Below are 16867 nucleotides of genomic sequence, written 5' to 3'. Positions count from 1 at the left end.
CCCATTTTCCAACTTGTTTGGTTATTTGTTGGTATTGTCCCCTTTCAGACCATCCTGGATCTTTGTTTCATTTCTACGGACTAATTCGGTCTCAGAGACATCAGTAGTCTACGGTTGGACTGGCGGCGTCGCTGGCTGACTCGCGGTTGGTGAGCTCGCGCAATGGAGAATCCTCTAGAACTGTCGCGAGGTGAACGGGGGCGTTACCTGCTTGAATATAAAGCGCGAGCGGCAGCTCGTGGAAGACACAGCGTTCGGTAACTAACGCACGAGCGAGGAGGAGTAAACCAGCGGCTTTAACAGGGCACCAACTTTAGATCATTCCGAATCCTGATAAATGTAAGTGCGTTTAACTTTCTTTCTTTCTATGGTCTCTGCCAATAGTCTACTGATATTAATTAACTAGCGAATGAAAATAAATCCTCAAACTATAAGATTATTCTGCAAAGCTACGCTTCGTGTATCAACCTTATTATTACCAAGATAAAAGAAGCATGTGTGCAGTTCTGCTTCGATTTTGTATTTGAAGGGTTTGGATCATATTGCAGGCTGTATTAAAGCACAGCGCCTATGTTATCTACAATTAGACACTTAAATCTTTATGGTATTATTATTATTATTATTATTATTATTATTATTGCTGTTACTTTAGTTACTTTTGCTGTGTTGTAATTACTGTTTTAACTGCATGTGTCTTAATTTAGAGCATAATTTTCATATGTGTAACTTTAGATACGCGACTACAAGCAACATGTCATCTGCTAAAGGAGTTGCTATTGGGATTGACCTGGGCACCACTTACTCATGTGTGGGGGTGTTTCAGCATGGAAAAGTGGAGATCATTGCTAATGACCAGGGCAACAGGACCACACCCAGCTAAGTGGCCTTCACAGACACAGAGAGGCTTATTGGAGATGCTGCGAAGAATCAAGTGGCCATAAACCCAAACAACACAGTGTTTGATTCCAAGAGGCTGATTGGCCGGAAGTTCGACGATCCGGTCGTGCAGTCTGACATGAAGTACTGGCCCTTCCAAGTCATCAGTGATGGAAGCAGGCCAAAGATTCAAGTTGAGTACAAAGGAGAGAAGAAGTCCTTTTACCCTGAAGAGATCTCCTCCATGGTCCTGGTGAAAATGAAGGAAACTGCAGAGGCCTACCTTGGTCAGAAGGTAACCAACGCTGTTATTACTGTACCTGCCTACTTCAATGACTCTCAGAGGCAAGCAACCAAATTTGCTGGTGTGATTGCTGGGCTGAACGTCCTAAGGATAATCAATGAGCCCACAGCTGCAGCGATCGCCTACGGCCTGGACAAAGGCAAGCAGGGAGAGCGCAATGTGCTGATCTTTGACTTAGGAGGGGGTACGTTCGATGTGTCCATCCTGACTATTGAAGATGGCATCTTTGAGGTGAAAGCAACAGCAGGAGACACACACCTGGGTGGGGAGGACTTTGACAACTGCCTGGTCAACCATTTTGTGGAGGAGTTTAAGAGGAAGTGCAAGAAGGACATCAGCCAGAACAAGCATGCACTGGGGAGATTGCGCACAGCCTGTGAGAGGGCCAAGAGAACCCTGTCCTCCAGCTCTCAGGCAAGCATCGAGATCGACTCCCTGTATGAGGGCATTGACTTCTACACTTCTGTTACCAGAGCACGTTTTGAGGAGCTGTGCTCTGACCTGTTCAGGGGAACACTGAATCCTGTGGAGAAAGCCCTTAGAGATGCCAAAATGGACAAATCCCAGATCCATGACATTGTTTTGGTTGGAGGTTCTACGAGAATCCCCAAAATCCAGAAACTTTTGCAGGATTTCTTCAACGGCAAAGAGTTGAACAAAAGGATCAATCCAGATGAGGCAGTGGCTTGCGGTGCCGCAGTTCAGGCTGCCATCTTAATGGGCGACACATCTGGAAATGTCCAGGACCTGCTGCTGCTGGATGTGGCCCCGCTGTCTCTGGGCATTGAGACCGCAGGTGGAGTCATGACCGCTCTCATCAATGGCAACACCACCATCCCCACCAAGCAGACCCAGATCTTCAGCGCAGATCTTCAGTCTCTTCAGAGAAGTTGCCATAATTAATAAATATTCTAGCTTGAAAGCAACTAATCAGAAGGTTGCCAGTTCAAGCCCCACCACTGCCAAGTCACCACTGTTGGGCAGCCTGTCATGTTCATAAGCTCATTACTGTCTGCTCAGTGTGTCTTTTCTTTGTTTATTTGCATGTAAACTTTGGGTTGTTGTCATGTAGACAAGTCACATTCTTCTAGCAGACGCCACAATGTTTTGTGGAAAAGCCATACTTGAAGCTATTCATGATTCACTCCACCTTAAATAATGCTTCAATTCTGGCTACAGAAAAAAAAAAAAAGAAAAAAAAAATATATATATAAGCTTTGAAATTCTTGTGAATCCCTCTCCAATACATTTTAAAAAGAAGATCCCATTCAACAGTAAGATCCCTTTTCCATCCCATTCAACAGTAAGATCCCATTCCCATAAGCTCTTTGTGGCCCTGGGGTTTTGCAGTAGGAGTTCCTACAGGAACATCTGAAATTTATTTGTGGTTTATCAGAGAGGGCAGATGTAAACTAACTATTGGCAGGTGTATACTACTATTTCACATGACATTGAATGTAAGTGATTGATCTCCAATTATAAAAGTGTGTTTACACTTATGCAACAGGGTTATTGTAAATGTTTAATTGTTTTTTTACTACAACATTTCTGATTATTTTACATTGTCATTAAAAGATTAAAAACTCTGGCATGATTTGTCTGTTTATTTTTCTTACATAAAAACCCTGCCATCTTTAGATGGAAAGCATTTTTTAGCATTCTTTCTTTTTTCATGGACTCTTCTCATTAGAGCATTAAAACTGCTCAGTTTGCCCAACTACACTGAACAGTTTGTATAAATGTCTTCGTAGTCATTATCAGCTGCCTTTATTTGCACATTGGTGTAGTCATCATCAGAGTCTACATTGACATAGTCATCAGCAGAGTCATCCAAATCCTCTTGCTGTTGGAAAATGGTTTCTGCATTTTCATAAATATCATCATCATCCATCTCATTCACCCTGGTAATTTCATATGTGTTTTTGGCACCTACAGAGTGAGAATTAAAAACATTTACTGGATGATGACAAATAAAACTTGTTAAGCTAATTTCTTTACACCATATTTGGAGGTTAAGTCAATACTAATGTCAATGAACATGATAACAAAAGATCATTTTATGAATGTTCTTGCGTGCACAAATAAATTCAACTGAAAGTACTCACACTGTCTGTGCTCCATCTTCCAATCAGTCTGGTTTTGTTCTTTGCGTCTCTTTATGAAGTAAATGCTGACGGGCACTAATATGATCAGCAGAGCAGCTGTGACTCCAGAACCAATGAAGGGAGCCAATGATGCTGAATGAGAAATGATCATTAACATTTCAACTAGAACAAACACACCATCAACAGGCAAAACTACTGCACCTTACTTTACCTCTTATAGTAAAAACCAAGAGTTCTGTGCTGTTGGATTTAAAAGTGTGACTGGACACGTCTACTTCATAAAAACAGTTGTAGTTTCCCTGATGGATAAAATCTGCCACAGGAAAGATGAAGGTGGTTGAGTGGTTATCAGCTGACTGAGTCCTGCTGATGTTGGATCCACTGAACTCCAAGTGGAAGGAGCCTCCTGGATACTGAGGTTCCGTGGAGCAGATGATGGAGAAGCTGTGACCCCTGGTCACCTCTAACCTCAGAGGGCCCTGGTGGAAACTTCCATCAGGAGAATTGAAGAAGATACTGGGCTTTTGCAGAATCACTGGAAAACAAGAAATCATTTAAAAAGCTGCAAACTAAAATCAGAAATCTGACTATAAAAACTGCAAACAAAACACCTTACCCAGAACAGAGAAACCAACAGAAGTAGACTTTGGAGATGTGAAATCCTGCATGGAAACTCTTGTCTGGTACTGGCAGTAGTAAGACCCCTCATGAACAAAGTCCACTTTAGGGAAAGTGAAGGTGACAGAGGTTCCATTCTTTATCTGTCTAAATGGCCCAGAGTGCTTCAGCAGAGTGAAGGTTCCACCTCTGTACTGAGTTTCTATGGAGCAGGTGATGTCAACATTCTTTCCCCATATGACTTTATTGGTGGGACTGAGAGAGATTTGTGGAATGGGAATAGCAACTGTAAAAGGAAGATTTTGGTCATTTGCTCTGAGGGATATATTTTCATTTCATACAAATGCAAAGTTCACACGACCATAACTGAACAATTATCACTCTGCTCCGACTGTGTTGAGCTGTCATATGATGTAGCTCAAGTGCAGCTCACTAAACAGGAAGTAGTTGGATTCACATTCACAGGAGGAAGCACCTCACCCTCAACATTGGTTGATATTGTTCAGTACTGAGAGACCTGGCTAGTGTGTGGGAGTTGTCTATGACCAAACTGTGAGAAAATAAAAAAGAGTGAAGAAACATGACGTATGTAATGGTGAGCGGTAAGGAGGCGCACGCACGTGCGGAGAAGAGCGAGATTTATTAGGGGCCAATCCAGAGTTGTAATCGTTATAGCAGTCATAGAGCCAACATGGAGAGTGCGAGGATACATTACAAACAAACAAAAACACACAAAGGTAAACAGGAGAAGCAGGTTATAACAAAGGCTAGGAAACACAAAGGCACGGAGTACAAACTTAAGTACATGCATATATGGGCTTTCAAAAACATTCACCAAACACATGCACATAAATGCAATGAACAGCCAAGACCAAAGGCACAAGGCAGAGTTTAAAAACATGAGCTAAACAAGGTAGAAACAAGGGACAGGTGTGGAAAATCAAATGAGGGGCGGAGAAAACAAAACTATGGCATGGAACTAAAACACACAAGATGGGAAAACACGGCGCACGGAAACTGGGAGGGACTAATCGTGACATTGTGGAAATGTTAATTTCAAAACTTTATTAAAATCCCCCAACTTTGGAATGGATGTTTAGCATTTTATATGAAAAAGTAAGAATGACAAAACATAATTTTGATGATATGAACTAAACAATTTAGTTTTTCATTAAAATGATAAATACCATTAAAGATTTCCAAGCTGTGCTGAGAAGTGTCCTTTACCCATTTGCCTGGAACATGCTTAATATCTCACAAAGAAATGCTTTCTTCACTATATACACTGGTGTTTTAGAAATATTGTTCACACTATTTAACATTACTACAATTAAATGTTTAAGTGTAAACACACTTACCCACAGTAATACCAGTGGAGCTGCTAGTAGGTGAGGTGATGATGCCATTTCCCTGGTATGAGTAACCACAGCTGTACTGGCCCTGATGGGAGGCATCCACAGTCAAAGTAAATGTTGCAGTGTATTCAGCTGTTTGGGTAGTTATCAGTGTCCCATTTCTATACAGTCTGAACTCTGTGGAGATGCAGGTTGGGTTGGGTGTGGTGCATCTGAACTGAATGGTCTCTCCAGGTGAGAAAGCAGAGTGGGATGAGACTTGGAAGAGTTTAGGACTCCTCAAGTCACCTGTTAAACAAGTTAAGTTGTTTTATAAATGGTTTTATTTACAAAATTTACTGCTACAAAAACATCCACTTACCTGAGCATATAACTCCAGCATCTTCATCATGTCCACAGTCCTCCTTCCCAAATCCTCCATGTGAACACTGACTTATATATTTCTCAGTTCCAGAACACTGAACATCATCCAGCCATGTTGGTTCTTGTCCCTGACCAAAGTGGGCACTGGCAGGGGCCCGGAGAGCTCGACCACATCTCAGCTGTCTGCACACCACCTCTGCGTCCTTCATGTCCCAGTGATCATCACACACGGTTCCCCACTGGCCATTATGGTAGAGCTCCACTCTACCACAGCAGCGTGTCTTACCGTTCACCAGTCTGATCTCAATGCTCCCTGAGTTATTATATAAAAACAGAGACTTAAGATCTACTAACTAACAATGTAGTGAAGTGAAATTTTGTTCACAAGTGTCAGTCAGTGTAAAACCATTTGGATTTACAGAAAGCTTCAACAAAACTAAACATTCCTAATACATAAAATGTGCTTTACAGTTGTACATGTTTAATTCAAAATACAAATACTTGATGCTACTTGATATCGAAACTGAGATATGAAGTCTCCACTGAATAATTGATCCTGGCAGGATATATGCACGGGTTTCCCCCATTTAAACACACAGTGCATGAACACATGGGAAGACAGGCACAAAGTGTCTCTGGAATAATATGAAAAAATTAAGATCACCCTTATCTACTGGTGCTATACACACAACTGAATGATGTGTGTTAATCAGCAAATGCTTAAACATTCAGTCACAAATAAAGCACCTTAAAATTGAGTTTATTTTTCTTTTATGTTGTTTATTATATTGATTGATCAGCTGACTGATAGATTGATAGTCTTTTTGGTGCAGTTGCATGGGCCTGAATGAAGACAACTCTAATGAGTTACATGAAATAAAATCTTCCAAAACATGAAATCCATTAAAGGACCAATATGTCATATTCACATCAAGTGTTTAAAATGGGCACAGCAGTCCAAATTTAAAATACTAGTGTTGTCTGTCCCCTCCCCTCCAAACACATTGCTTGTGCGAATTGCCAGGTTGATGACATTTAAGTTACACGAAGGACCCATAAGAAGAGCATTGCAAGGTTTTTACACTTGCAATATTTTTATTGTTTGCGAACTACAAACCTGCTCGTGTGGAGTTTTTAGAACTCTGTTAGTGTTAACTAGCTATGTTTATGGCTCACTATGTAAGGTTTTCAATGCTAAGCCTGTTACCCTGAGAACAAAAGAACTTTGCTCTGAAAATACACACTGGATTTAGAATTTCTATTTTCCAGGTCCTGATAACACACTGATAAATTTAACAGATCATGCAAACTTTTAATCAGGATCACTTCACCGGCTGTGTCTCAAATACTTGCTGCCTTGATAACAGCTGAACATGGACCACAGAAAATGAATGTGAATGCTTGAATGTTGAAATTATGTAAAACGACCAACTCTACTAGTAGCCATGATAAATTATTTAATGTTAGCTAAGCTAAATGCTTAATTATTCAGGAGAAAATTAGTGTTAGTCAACTCTCCATCCATCTTTTAATGTCCTTCTAGGCTCTTAGCTGTCTCCAATCTTTCAATTGTTTTGCCAGCATTTACTTTACGTCTCTGGTCACTGGGCTTTTTAGAAGTATGCCAAGGCTTTATGTCAGATAGAATCTAATCACTCTGTTTGATTGCACACTTTGTTTAACAGCCAATATGTTTCATATCTGGCATCTCAGAATGTTGAAATGCTAATGGGATGTGTGCAATATCACAACCCAAAACACAAACAGACTTTTTGCTCCAGAATGGCAATTACAAAAGAGCATGCACTGGCTGTAGCACCGTTGTTGGAGAAACCTGTATTTCAACTTAACAATGTTTCCTTAAAATCTGATGACATAGCATGATCATTTTATGATTTAGTTCAATACTTATATTACATATTGTTCCTTTAAGGTGGTGGCCAAATTATTTTTTTAATGGAGTTCCTTCAGTATCAGTATCACTGGATGTTGTATTTGTTTTCTAACCTACAAACGTTTCTCCATACCTGAACATGTAACACCAGCATCTTCTCCATGACCACAGTTGTGTTTTCCAAATCCAGGATGAGAGCACTGTGTGAGGGACCTTTCACTTCCAGAACATTTAACATCATCCAGAAATATCGGGCCACTTCCCTGACCAAAGTGGGCATTGGTAGGGGCACTGAGAACTCGGCCACATCCCAGCTGTCTGCACACCACCTCTGCATCCTTCATGTCCCAGTCATCATCACACACGGTTCCCCACTGGCCATTACGGTAGATCTCCACTCTACCACAGCAGGTATTACTGCCTCCGATGAGTCTTATATTAGCGCCATCTGTCAGGAAAGGAGAATCATGCACTTTATCAAACACAAGCGTTCTAACCAACTTGGTACATTTCTACACACTTGAACAAAGTCTTGCTTTCTGTGTCACACTTTTAATGCAATACATTTCAGGAAAATAAGTTTGAATTTAAATTACATGCAATATATAAGAAGGAACTAAATGCTTAGTAATCGGTTTTCCATGGTATTTGTTTCATACCAAATGCAGTTTCACTACTGAAAAAAAAACCACTTACCAGCCAGCAAGGAAGCACTAAGAACACTGGATACTGAAACAAACAGATTTGTCATTAATCCAAACACATAATAAGTGACGTAGAGACCATAAAAAGGGGGGGACCCCATATTGTTTATTATGTTTATATTTTAAATTATTGTTGGGTTAAATATGAGTGTTAAATACTCTGCTTCCCAGCATCCTTTTCTGTTTTTGCACCAGTTTTTTGGTTGGAACTGCCAGCCTTGGAGCAAGTTGGGCAATCAGATGACTGCTAGGGTTGAGTGACATTGAGTAACATTGAGTGTTTCAAGTCTGCCATTGTTTGTTAGCATGAAACTATAGCCTTCTCTCCACTATGTGCGTTGTTGTTGTTTTTCTTTCCGTGAAGCGAGTTAGCATCACTGAGTTTAAAAGCTAGTGGAAACTACATGCTACCCCAATGAACTAACACCAGCTACTTCTACCTACAAAAGAGGATTTGATTCTCCACACCACTGTTTGTGTAGATGGACTAGGAGGACTAGTGTCCCAACAAAACTCATTGCATTTGTGTTGTGTATGAGGTAATAAAATGATATTATAAGCAGAAAAATGCAAATGGTCCAAAATAAACTGGGTTTATTTACAAACAGGCCTCTGTAGACCTCAGTGTAAGGTCTCTGTGTCAGGCCTTCAGAGGTTTCAGTCAAAGGCCTTGGTCTAAGGCCAGGACATCCTGGCTTGGCACTGGAACAAACATTATTATCAGGATGGACACCAGGTGGTTTGATTGAGATCAGCTTTTTAAAAAATAAAACAGTTCACTGTTGGAGATAATGGTACCAAACTCCAACTAGTATAAGTATTGTATATAAATTTCATGTTAAATAATGCATGATTTGGACTTAATGGTGGAAACACTGAAAAGTACTATGTAAAAAAAAAAAGAAAGTGGTTGATAAGCATGTATAAAGATCTTGCCCTCTTGGGACTGTCAGACGTATTCCGGACTACAGCTCGTTTGTGTATTATACTGAACAACAAAATAAACACGGCCCTGCTGTTCTCTTTAATTAATCCTCAAGTCTGCATCTTTATTTTTCTATTTAAAATGTACTTAATATTTGGGAAATTTTGGAAAAATTAATGATCCACATGTGTGAAGTGACAGGAGATGTGCATATGTGCTGCCTCAGATGCTATGGCTCATCTCCATATGCATCACGGACTCGTGAGTATTGGACCAACTGGCTCCATGTTTCGTGTAAAATCTATTCAGTGTTCTACAAATGTTCACCAATGCTTGGGCCCCAAAGACGGATGATACCAACACTTGTGAACACCTAAGATGTACATAGCCAAGCTTAGTTTCATTGTTGCATTTATTGTGTTGACAATTTATTATCTAGTTTTTCATTTATTAATTTAATTGTTTATTCAATTGATTATTTACAACTGAGGCCTGAACACGGCTACCTTGAACAATGACGACACTACATCAACACTGACCAACACCCTACACACAAGGACACTGGTTTATATACATAAAGATAAGACAAGGGGCGGGTGTGTGCAGGTATGGTTACAAACAAATATCCTCCCACTTCATGTGGTGGGCCAAACCCCGGGACCCTCGGGAGGCGAGCGTTCCGTGACACCTGTGTATTGTTCAGGTCTTTAACCACTTAGGGTTTAAAAGGAGTTATTACTATCAACGTAATATTATTAGACACACTTTTGGAGGCATCGCGCTAACTTATTAGATTATGCTAACACATTATTTCTGAGATGTGCTCCCCCTAAGTTATCATTTTATTAGGGTGCCTTCAAGGAGGCATTACAGTTATATCGATTCACTGACATAGTAATTTGCTGTTCATTGAGTATAACTAACTATAGATGCAGGAATTTAATAATCACCTTTTATTTGGGGGAATTTTCAAAACTTTTGGGGCTATTTATTTTGTAGGTTGAAATAACACGCTGCAGTCTCCAGCTCTGTGTGAACACTCCCCCAGTGTCCAGGTCTGTGTGAACACTCCCCAGTCTCCAGCTCTGTGTGAACACTCCCCAGTGTCCAGGTCTGTGTGAACACTCCCCAGTGTCCAGGTCTGTGTGAACACTCCCCAGTGTTCAGCTCTTTGTGAATACTCCCCAGTGTCCAGGTCTGTGTGAACACTCCCCAGTGTCCAGGTCTGTGTGAACACTTCCCAGTGTTCAGCTCTGTGTGAATACTCCCCAGTGTCCAGGTCTATGTGAACACTCCCTAGTGTTCAGATCAACACAGCTTTTCTACTGCTGTGGTAGTGACGTGGTTGGGGGGGCTGAGTTTTGTGCTGCTCCTAGCCTTTCCACAGCCTTATGGACAATGTACCTCACCGTATTCACACACATCATACGTTTGCACTTCATATGACAGATTATACAATTTCGACCTCATTCTGTTCTATGTAAACACTGACTCTTCATGGCAGAATAATTTAATAATAATGTTGTCACCTTTTAATGTGATGAATCACAGCTTGGATTCATTAGCACCCTGTCCTAAAATTTATTTGGCCTACAAACAACCTTGGATAAATAATAATTATCTACATAAGGCAACTATATGTAATTAGTGTATATGTTTTAAATAGGAATGTGGTTGAGCTGGTACGAGTGTATGAATATCACTGCCAACATCAATACTAAACATACTGTACCAAAAGCAGAGCCATGATCTGAGGCAAACCATTAACAAACAGCTAAAGAATGAAGAACAGTAATTAGTAAATGACAGAATCCAAATATACACTTACAAGATAATATAAGATGTTAATACCATGTAACTTTCCATTGTTACATGCTTGTTTCATCAATAATTCAAAATGCAGGTATCTTCTAAATACTATTACTGCTACTACTAATGCTATTACTGCTACTACTTCTACTTTATGACTGACCTACAATTCCAGTATGACTATAAAAAAATTTAAAAATTACAAAAATAGAATACAAAATGTTAAAACTGAATTTACCAAACATTAACGTGAGATGAGGGCTCAACATCTTGTTCTTGGGGTCGTAGGTGAAAGTCGTGAGCTGCTTCTGTGTTCAGACAGGGAACACTGCTGAAATTCTGCAGCTGGGCCTTTCATACTTTAAGCCCTGCCCAGGCAGTTTCGATTCCTCTTGTACTCTTTCCTGTTTTGAAAAAACCTGAAATTGCTGAAATGTGCATTAGCCTTTTTTTATTGAAAAATATTTACATATGAAGTGGTATTTTTGTTATTTTATGATTAGTCAACACTGACTTATAATTTCTCTTATTTAGATGCACCATCATTGAGGATAAATTATTCCCAAGTACATAGCACATCTTTAACTTTTTCTGGATAAAAGCATTCAAAAAATTATGTAAAAACTGCACATATAAACATGATAGTCAGAACTGACTTAGGGTTATAGCATAATCCTTTGCTGTGCCATTTGAATCAATTCTCCCTTTATGTTTAATCAGCACAGGAAAAACTTTGGCTGTGGTATATTTCCACAGTCTTTTACTGAATTCTGATTGAAAAATTGCATTCCATAACATACCGAGCCTGGAAAACACTACATAAAGTGTGTTCTAGAGAAACAACGGACATTCTCTGTGCCCTGGATGACTTATAAATTAAGGGTCAACCACAAATATCATATATATTTGCCATTAGTCTAAACTAAAAATGCACCTCTTTTCTCAACATATCTCATAACATTTTTCCTAGTTGGTAATTAATGTGTTGAATGTGTCAATGTTATTTTTTCTCTCCCTCCATCTTTATTGTTATTGTAAAGTGACATTGAGTCTGTGAAAGGTGCTATATAAATTAAACTTATTATTTATTATTATTCCAGCTCCTGGACTTCAGTATACAGAAGGTGGCCAGAGTGGGAGCACTTGCTAGAATGAGACCATTTTCCTACATTCTGCTTAAATGTTCATATTCAGAAATATTTGAGGAAAATCATGGGGCAAGTAAAATGGATGGACAGACACAGATATGAGTTCAATGTCTATAGTGCATGTTCTCTCCCTGATAAATGCATTTTTGCACCAGCGCTGATTTATGTACAAACAGACTCCTCTGTCCTGACATTTCTCTGTTTCTGAATGATTTGCATTCATGTATGCCACCACCAACAAGTAGTTAGTGAACCTGATCTGTTTTGCCACCTTCTTAATACATTCCATCACAGCAAAAATGTACACTATATAGCGACAAGTATGTGAACACCTGACCATTACACCTGTAGGAGCTGTTGTTACTCCTAGACATCTCCATCTCACAACAATAGCGCTTACAGTTGACCAAGACAGATCGAGCAGGCTGGAACCTTCATCAACTGACTGCTGCTGGTACAGGTGGCATCTTATGGCATTGCAACACTCAACATTTCTCAGCTCCTCAGTGCAACTCATTCTACTTTTAATGTAATTGGATCTGACAAAAACCTGAGCCAATAATTATACTACAATACCTTTTGCCTTATAGGTTATATAATGCATACAGCGGATATCGGCGTAAACAAATGTCCAAGAAAATGATTAGTAAGGACCTATCCACACAGTAGTAAGGACCTATCCACTAGTAAGGACCTATCCACACACTAGTAAGGACCTATCCACTAGTAAGGACCTATCCACACAGTAGTAAGGACCTATCCACTAGTAAGGACCTATCCAATAGTAAGGACCTATCCACTAGTAAGGACCTATCCATTAGTAAGGACCTATCCACCTGTAAGGACCTATCCACACAGTAGTAAGGACCTATCCACTAGTAAGGACCTATCCAATAGTAAGGACCTATCCACACAGTAGGAAGGACCTATCCACTAGTAAGGACCTATGCAATAGTAAGGACCTATCCACACAGTAGTAAGGACCTATCCACTAGTAAGGACCTATCCACACAGTAGTAAGGATCTATCCACTAGTAAGGACCTATGCAATAGTAAGGACCTATCCACACAGTAGTAAGGACCTATCCACTAGTAAGGACCTATCCAATAGTAAGGACCTATCCACACAGTAGGAAGGACCTATCCACTAGTAAGGACCTATGCAATAGTAAGGACCTATCCACACAGTAGTAAGGACCTATCCACTAGTAAGGACCTATCCACACAGTAGTAAGGATCTATCCACTAGTAAGGACCTATGCAATAGTAAGGACCTATCCACACAGTAGTAAGGACCTATCCACTAGTAAGGACCTATCCACTAGTAAGGACCTATCCACACAGTAGTAAGGACCTATCCACTAGTAAGGACCTATCCACTAGTAAGGACCTATCCACACAGTAGTAAGGACCTATCCACTAGTAAGGACCTATGCAATAGTAAGGACCTATCCACACAGTAGTAAGGACCTATCCACTAGTAAGGACCTATCCACTAGTAAGGACCTATCCACACAGTAGTAAGGATCTATCCACACAGTAGTAAGACTAGCCCAACATATTACCTTTTTTGTTTGTTTGTTTTTGCCATCAAATATGTGAATTCAAGCTTTGGTTGTAGGTGTGTAGTTATAGGGATGGATGAGAAGAATCAATTGTGAGGCCTGGTACACAGCATCTTGGAAGATGGACTCTCTAGATGACACCATCTTCTTCAAGCACAGCTTTCTGTTGATGGGACTTTAAAGGCCTATCCAGACCAGTTATTTAAAAAAGATTTGGTAATGGTAGGTTTTGAATCAGTACATTAGACCTGAAATCTGGGAAAAAAAGATTTTACAAATGTTTTAGATCATCATCATCCTGAACAAAATCCAACATCTACCAGATTAAGATTATGTTCCCTAAGCATTAGTAGTTTTTAAGGAATGAACAAGACTTCTGTGCCAACGTTATACAGCCCCGGATAAAAATAAGAGACCACTACAAAAATCAGCTTCTCTCATTTTACAGTTGATGGGTATGTGTTTGACCAGGCTGAGCAGTTTTGTTTTGTTCTATAAACTACTGGCAACATTTTTTCCAAATTCCAGATAAAAATATTTGATTTTAGAGCATATTTCTGTTTATGAAAATGACTAATGGTCAAAATAACAAAACAGTTACATAAATTTCAGACCACAAATAATGTAAAGAAAACAAGCTCATATTCATTTATAAACAACAGCACTAATATTTAAACTTAGGATGAGTCAAGAAATCAATATTTGGTGGAATAACCCTGAATTTTAATCACAGCTTTCATGCGTCTTGGCATGCTTTCCACCAGTCTTTCACATTGCTGTTGGGTAACTTTACACCACTCCTGGCACAGAAATCCAGGAGCTCGGCTTTGTTTGATGGCTTGTGACCATCCATCTTCCTCTTGATCACATTCCAGAAGTTCTCAATAGGGTTCAGGTCTGGAGATTGGGCTGGCCATGATAGGGTCTTGATCTGGTGGTCCCTCATCCACACTTTGATTGGCTTGGCTGTGTGACATGGAGTGTTGTCCTGTTGAAAAAAACAATCATCAGAGGAAATCATTGGGGAACATTGTCAGAGCAGAAGGAAGCAAATTTTCTTCCAGCACAGTTTTGTAAGTGGCTTGATTCATGTGTCCTTCACAAAGACAAATCTGCCCGATTCCAGCCTTGCAGAAACACCCCCAGATCATCACTGATCCTGCACCAAACTTCACAGTCAGTGAGAGACACTCTTGGCTTGTAGACCTCTCCAGGTCTCTGTCTAACCATTACACGACCAGGTGTTGGACAAAGCCAAAAATGACCCACATCAGAGAAGATGGGCTTTTTTCTAGCTTTGCACAACTTCAGCCCTGCCTCCAGAAGCCTGTTTTAAATCATCCTTACTGTGCAATTCACCCCAGCTGCTGCATGCCATTCTTTTTGTAGTTCACTTGACGTCATCTTACAGTTAAGTGACATTCGAATGAGGTGGTGATCATCACGGTTGGTAGAGAGTCATTTTTGACCTCTGCCAGTCTGTAGCTGTTGTTGTCCCATGTGTTTGCTGCTTGACCTTGTTCTTATGAACCACAGTTTTTGAAATTTTCAAGATAGAAGCAACCTGACGCTCACTGTATTCCTCTACCAGTCAAGCTAAAACTGAACCCTTCTTTTCCTCATTAAGAACCTTTCTCTTCAACTCTTGGCATGGTCTGTAGCTGTATTTGGACTACACTTACTTTTTGGGTATTCCTAGTACTCCTTTTCCCATCCAGCTGGTGCTATAACAGAATAGTGATGAAAGCAGCAGAGGTTTTTAAACTGTTGCTCATTAGAATAGGATTTTGTTAAGGTGATCACCTATTCAGCATCTCATTAAGTAGAATGAGGTGTGTCTGTGAAGGAATTCAACAAACACTGGAATGGACTGGCTGCTGCACATGTGCTGATTTAAGAAAAAATTGGAGTGGTCTGTTATTTTTTTCTGGAGCTGTATATCTGATATTATATATTTGATATAATATTATATATCTGATATTTTCCATGCACATATCTGCAGATGCCAGGACACACACATTTATAAAATGTACATGGTAAAACACCTGAATAAATATTACAGGCAAATATAACATTTTAGTTTGCAATCATGTGCAGTCAAAACAGGATTTGGCAAGAACCCAATCGAGTGCTTCTTGTTCTCCAGTGAACCGTGCTGACTGGTCCCACAGGACCCTTGTAGACCAGAAGGGCTAAAGTGTGCAATCTTCTAATTAATAATGGGCACAAATATTTATATAATATTTATATAATATAATGAAAAATTGCAACCTCCAGTCTATGCCATATGTCAAGTGGTGAGGCAGATGTCTAAAGTCATAAAGGGGACCTGAAATTCTGAAAGTGTTTTGCAAACTCTGTGGAAATCCAATGAATTCAGAATCATTTTAACAACAACAGAATGATGGTACGATCTAAAGTCTTCTCCTTTTAACAAAAGTCATTCAGATAAGCAGTCCTAAACATTAAAAAAACACTCATCCAATTAGGGTTAGCACAGCATGCTAATACCTACATAAACAACTTAGTCAACTGCGTTTTTCACGATAACTTAATGAAATGGCTATAAATGTTAAAGTGTTACTACCAAGCTTCTTTGTAAAGGAGAAATTAGCACACAGGAAACAACTCTTCACTAATTTCTTCTCTATTCTTGTTGATAAAACACAGAACAGCACAGAGTTTACATACCTCACAGCTCCCCTTAAGACTGGAATGGCAATACACAAGAAGTACAATATGGTATATGCATACCTTTCTTTCAGTTTTTAAAAACCTAAGATGTGACCATGATGGTTGCCCAGTAGAAGGTGACCCGGCCAAGTCATAGTAAGGTTTAAGGTGTCTGGCATGAGCAGTGTCAAATTGATAACTTTCATTAAGGTATCTGATCTGGGCCCTGTTTCCTAAAACCATTGTAGTGTTAAGATTATCTTAAATAAGAGAGAGAGTGTTCAGTGTGTAATACTTGCCCTAACGTTTAAAAATTATCTTTGCTTTATCATGCTTTTGGAAAACCCAGCGCAGATAGTTAACTAGACTTATAACATTTAATATCTGAGTAGCTAGCACCTTTCCACTTTTATGTCAGTTTACCAGTAAATCCTGTACTGAGAAGATGAACCCACAACATATCCCTAAGCTGGAAACAGACAAGACTCTTGTGGCAGTTATACTTGTTTTGTTTTTTCTGAATCTTCC

General features: G+C 39.6%; 2 protein-coding genes across 5 annotated transcripts; one reads left to right on the top strand and one right to left on the bottom strand.

Annotated features, from left to right (window-relative positions):
* Positions 1 to 224: 224 nt before the first annotated feature.
* LOC118241526 (heat shock 70 kDa protein 1-like) lies at positions 225 to 2768 on the top strand. Its single transcript, XM_081711588.1, has 2 exons — positions 225 to 339; positions 733 to 2768. The coding sequence occupies exon 2, from the start codon at positions 1016 to 1018 to the stop codon at positions 2081 to 2083; it is 1068 nt and encodes a 355-aa protein (XP_081567714.1). The 5' UTR covers positions 225 to 339; positions 733 to 1015; the 3' UTR covers positions 2084 to 2768.
* LOC113590760 (uncharacterized) lies at positions 2690 to 11274 on the bottom strand. 4 transcript variants are annotated; one of them, XM_027031054.3, is made up of 9 exons: positions 11192 to 11274; positions 8212 to 8244; positions 7649 to 7963; positions 5620 to 5934; positions 5262 to 5546; positions 3902 to 4189; positions 3497 to 3820; positions 3286 to 3417; positions 2690 to 3109 (listed from the first exon to the last, which is right to left on the bottom strand). In XM_027031054.3, the coding sequence occupies exons 1-9, from the start codon at positions 11220 to 11222 to the stop codon at positions 2898 to 2900; spliced, it is 1935 nt and encodes a 644-aa protein (XP_026886855.2). In that variant the 5' UTR covers positions 11223 to 11274; the 3' UTR covers positions 2690 to 2897. The 4 variants fall into 4 exon arrangements, with proteins under 4 accessions (XP_026886855.2, XP_081567711.1, XP_081567712.1 ...); XM_081711585.1 differs by having other exon boundaries at positions 8212 to 11266; XM_081711586.1 differs by having other exon boundaries at positions 5262 to 5435; positions 8212 to 11266.
* Positions 11275 to 16867: the final 5593 nt, after the last annotated feature.

This window comes from Electrophorus electricus, chromosome 3 (genome assembly GCF_041902795.1).
Source record: "Electrophorus electricus isolate QZ-2024a chromosome 3, ASM4190279v1, whole genome shotgun sequence".
Taxonomy (NCBI): domain Eukaryota; kingdom Metazoa; phylum Chordata; class Actinopteri; order Gymnotiformes; family Gymnotidae; genus Electrophorus; species Electrophorus electricus.
This window is presented reverse-complemented; position numbering and strand designations above follow the sequence as displayed.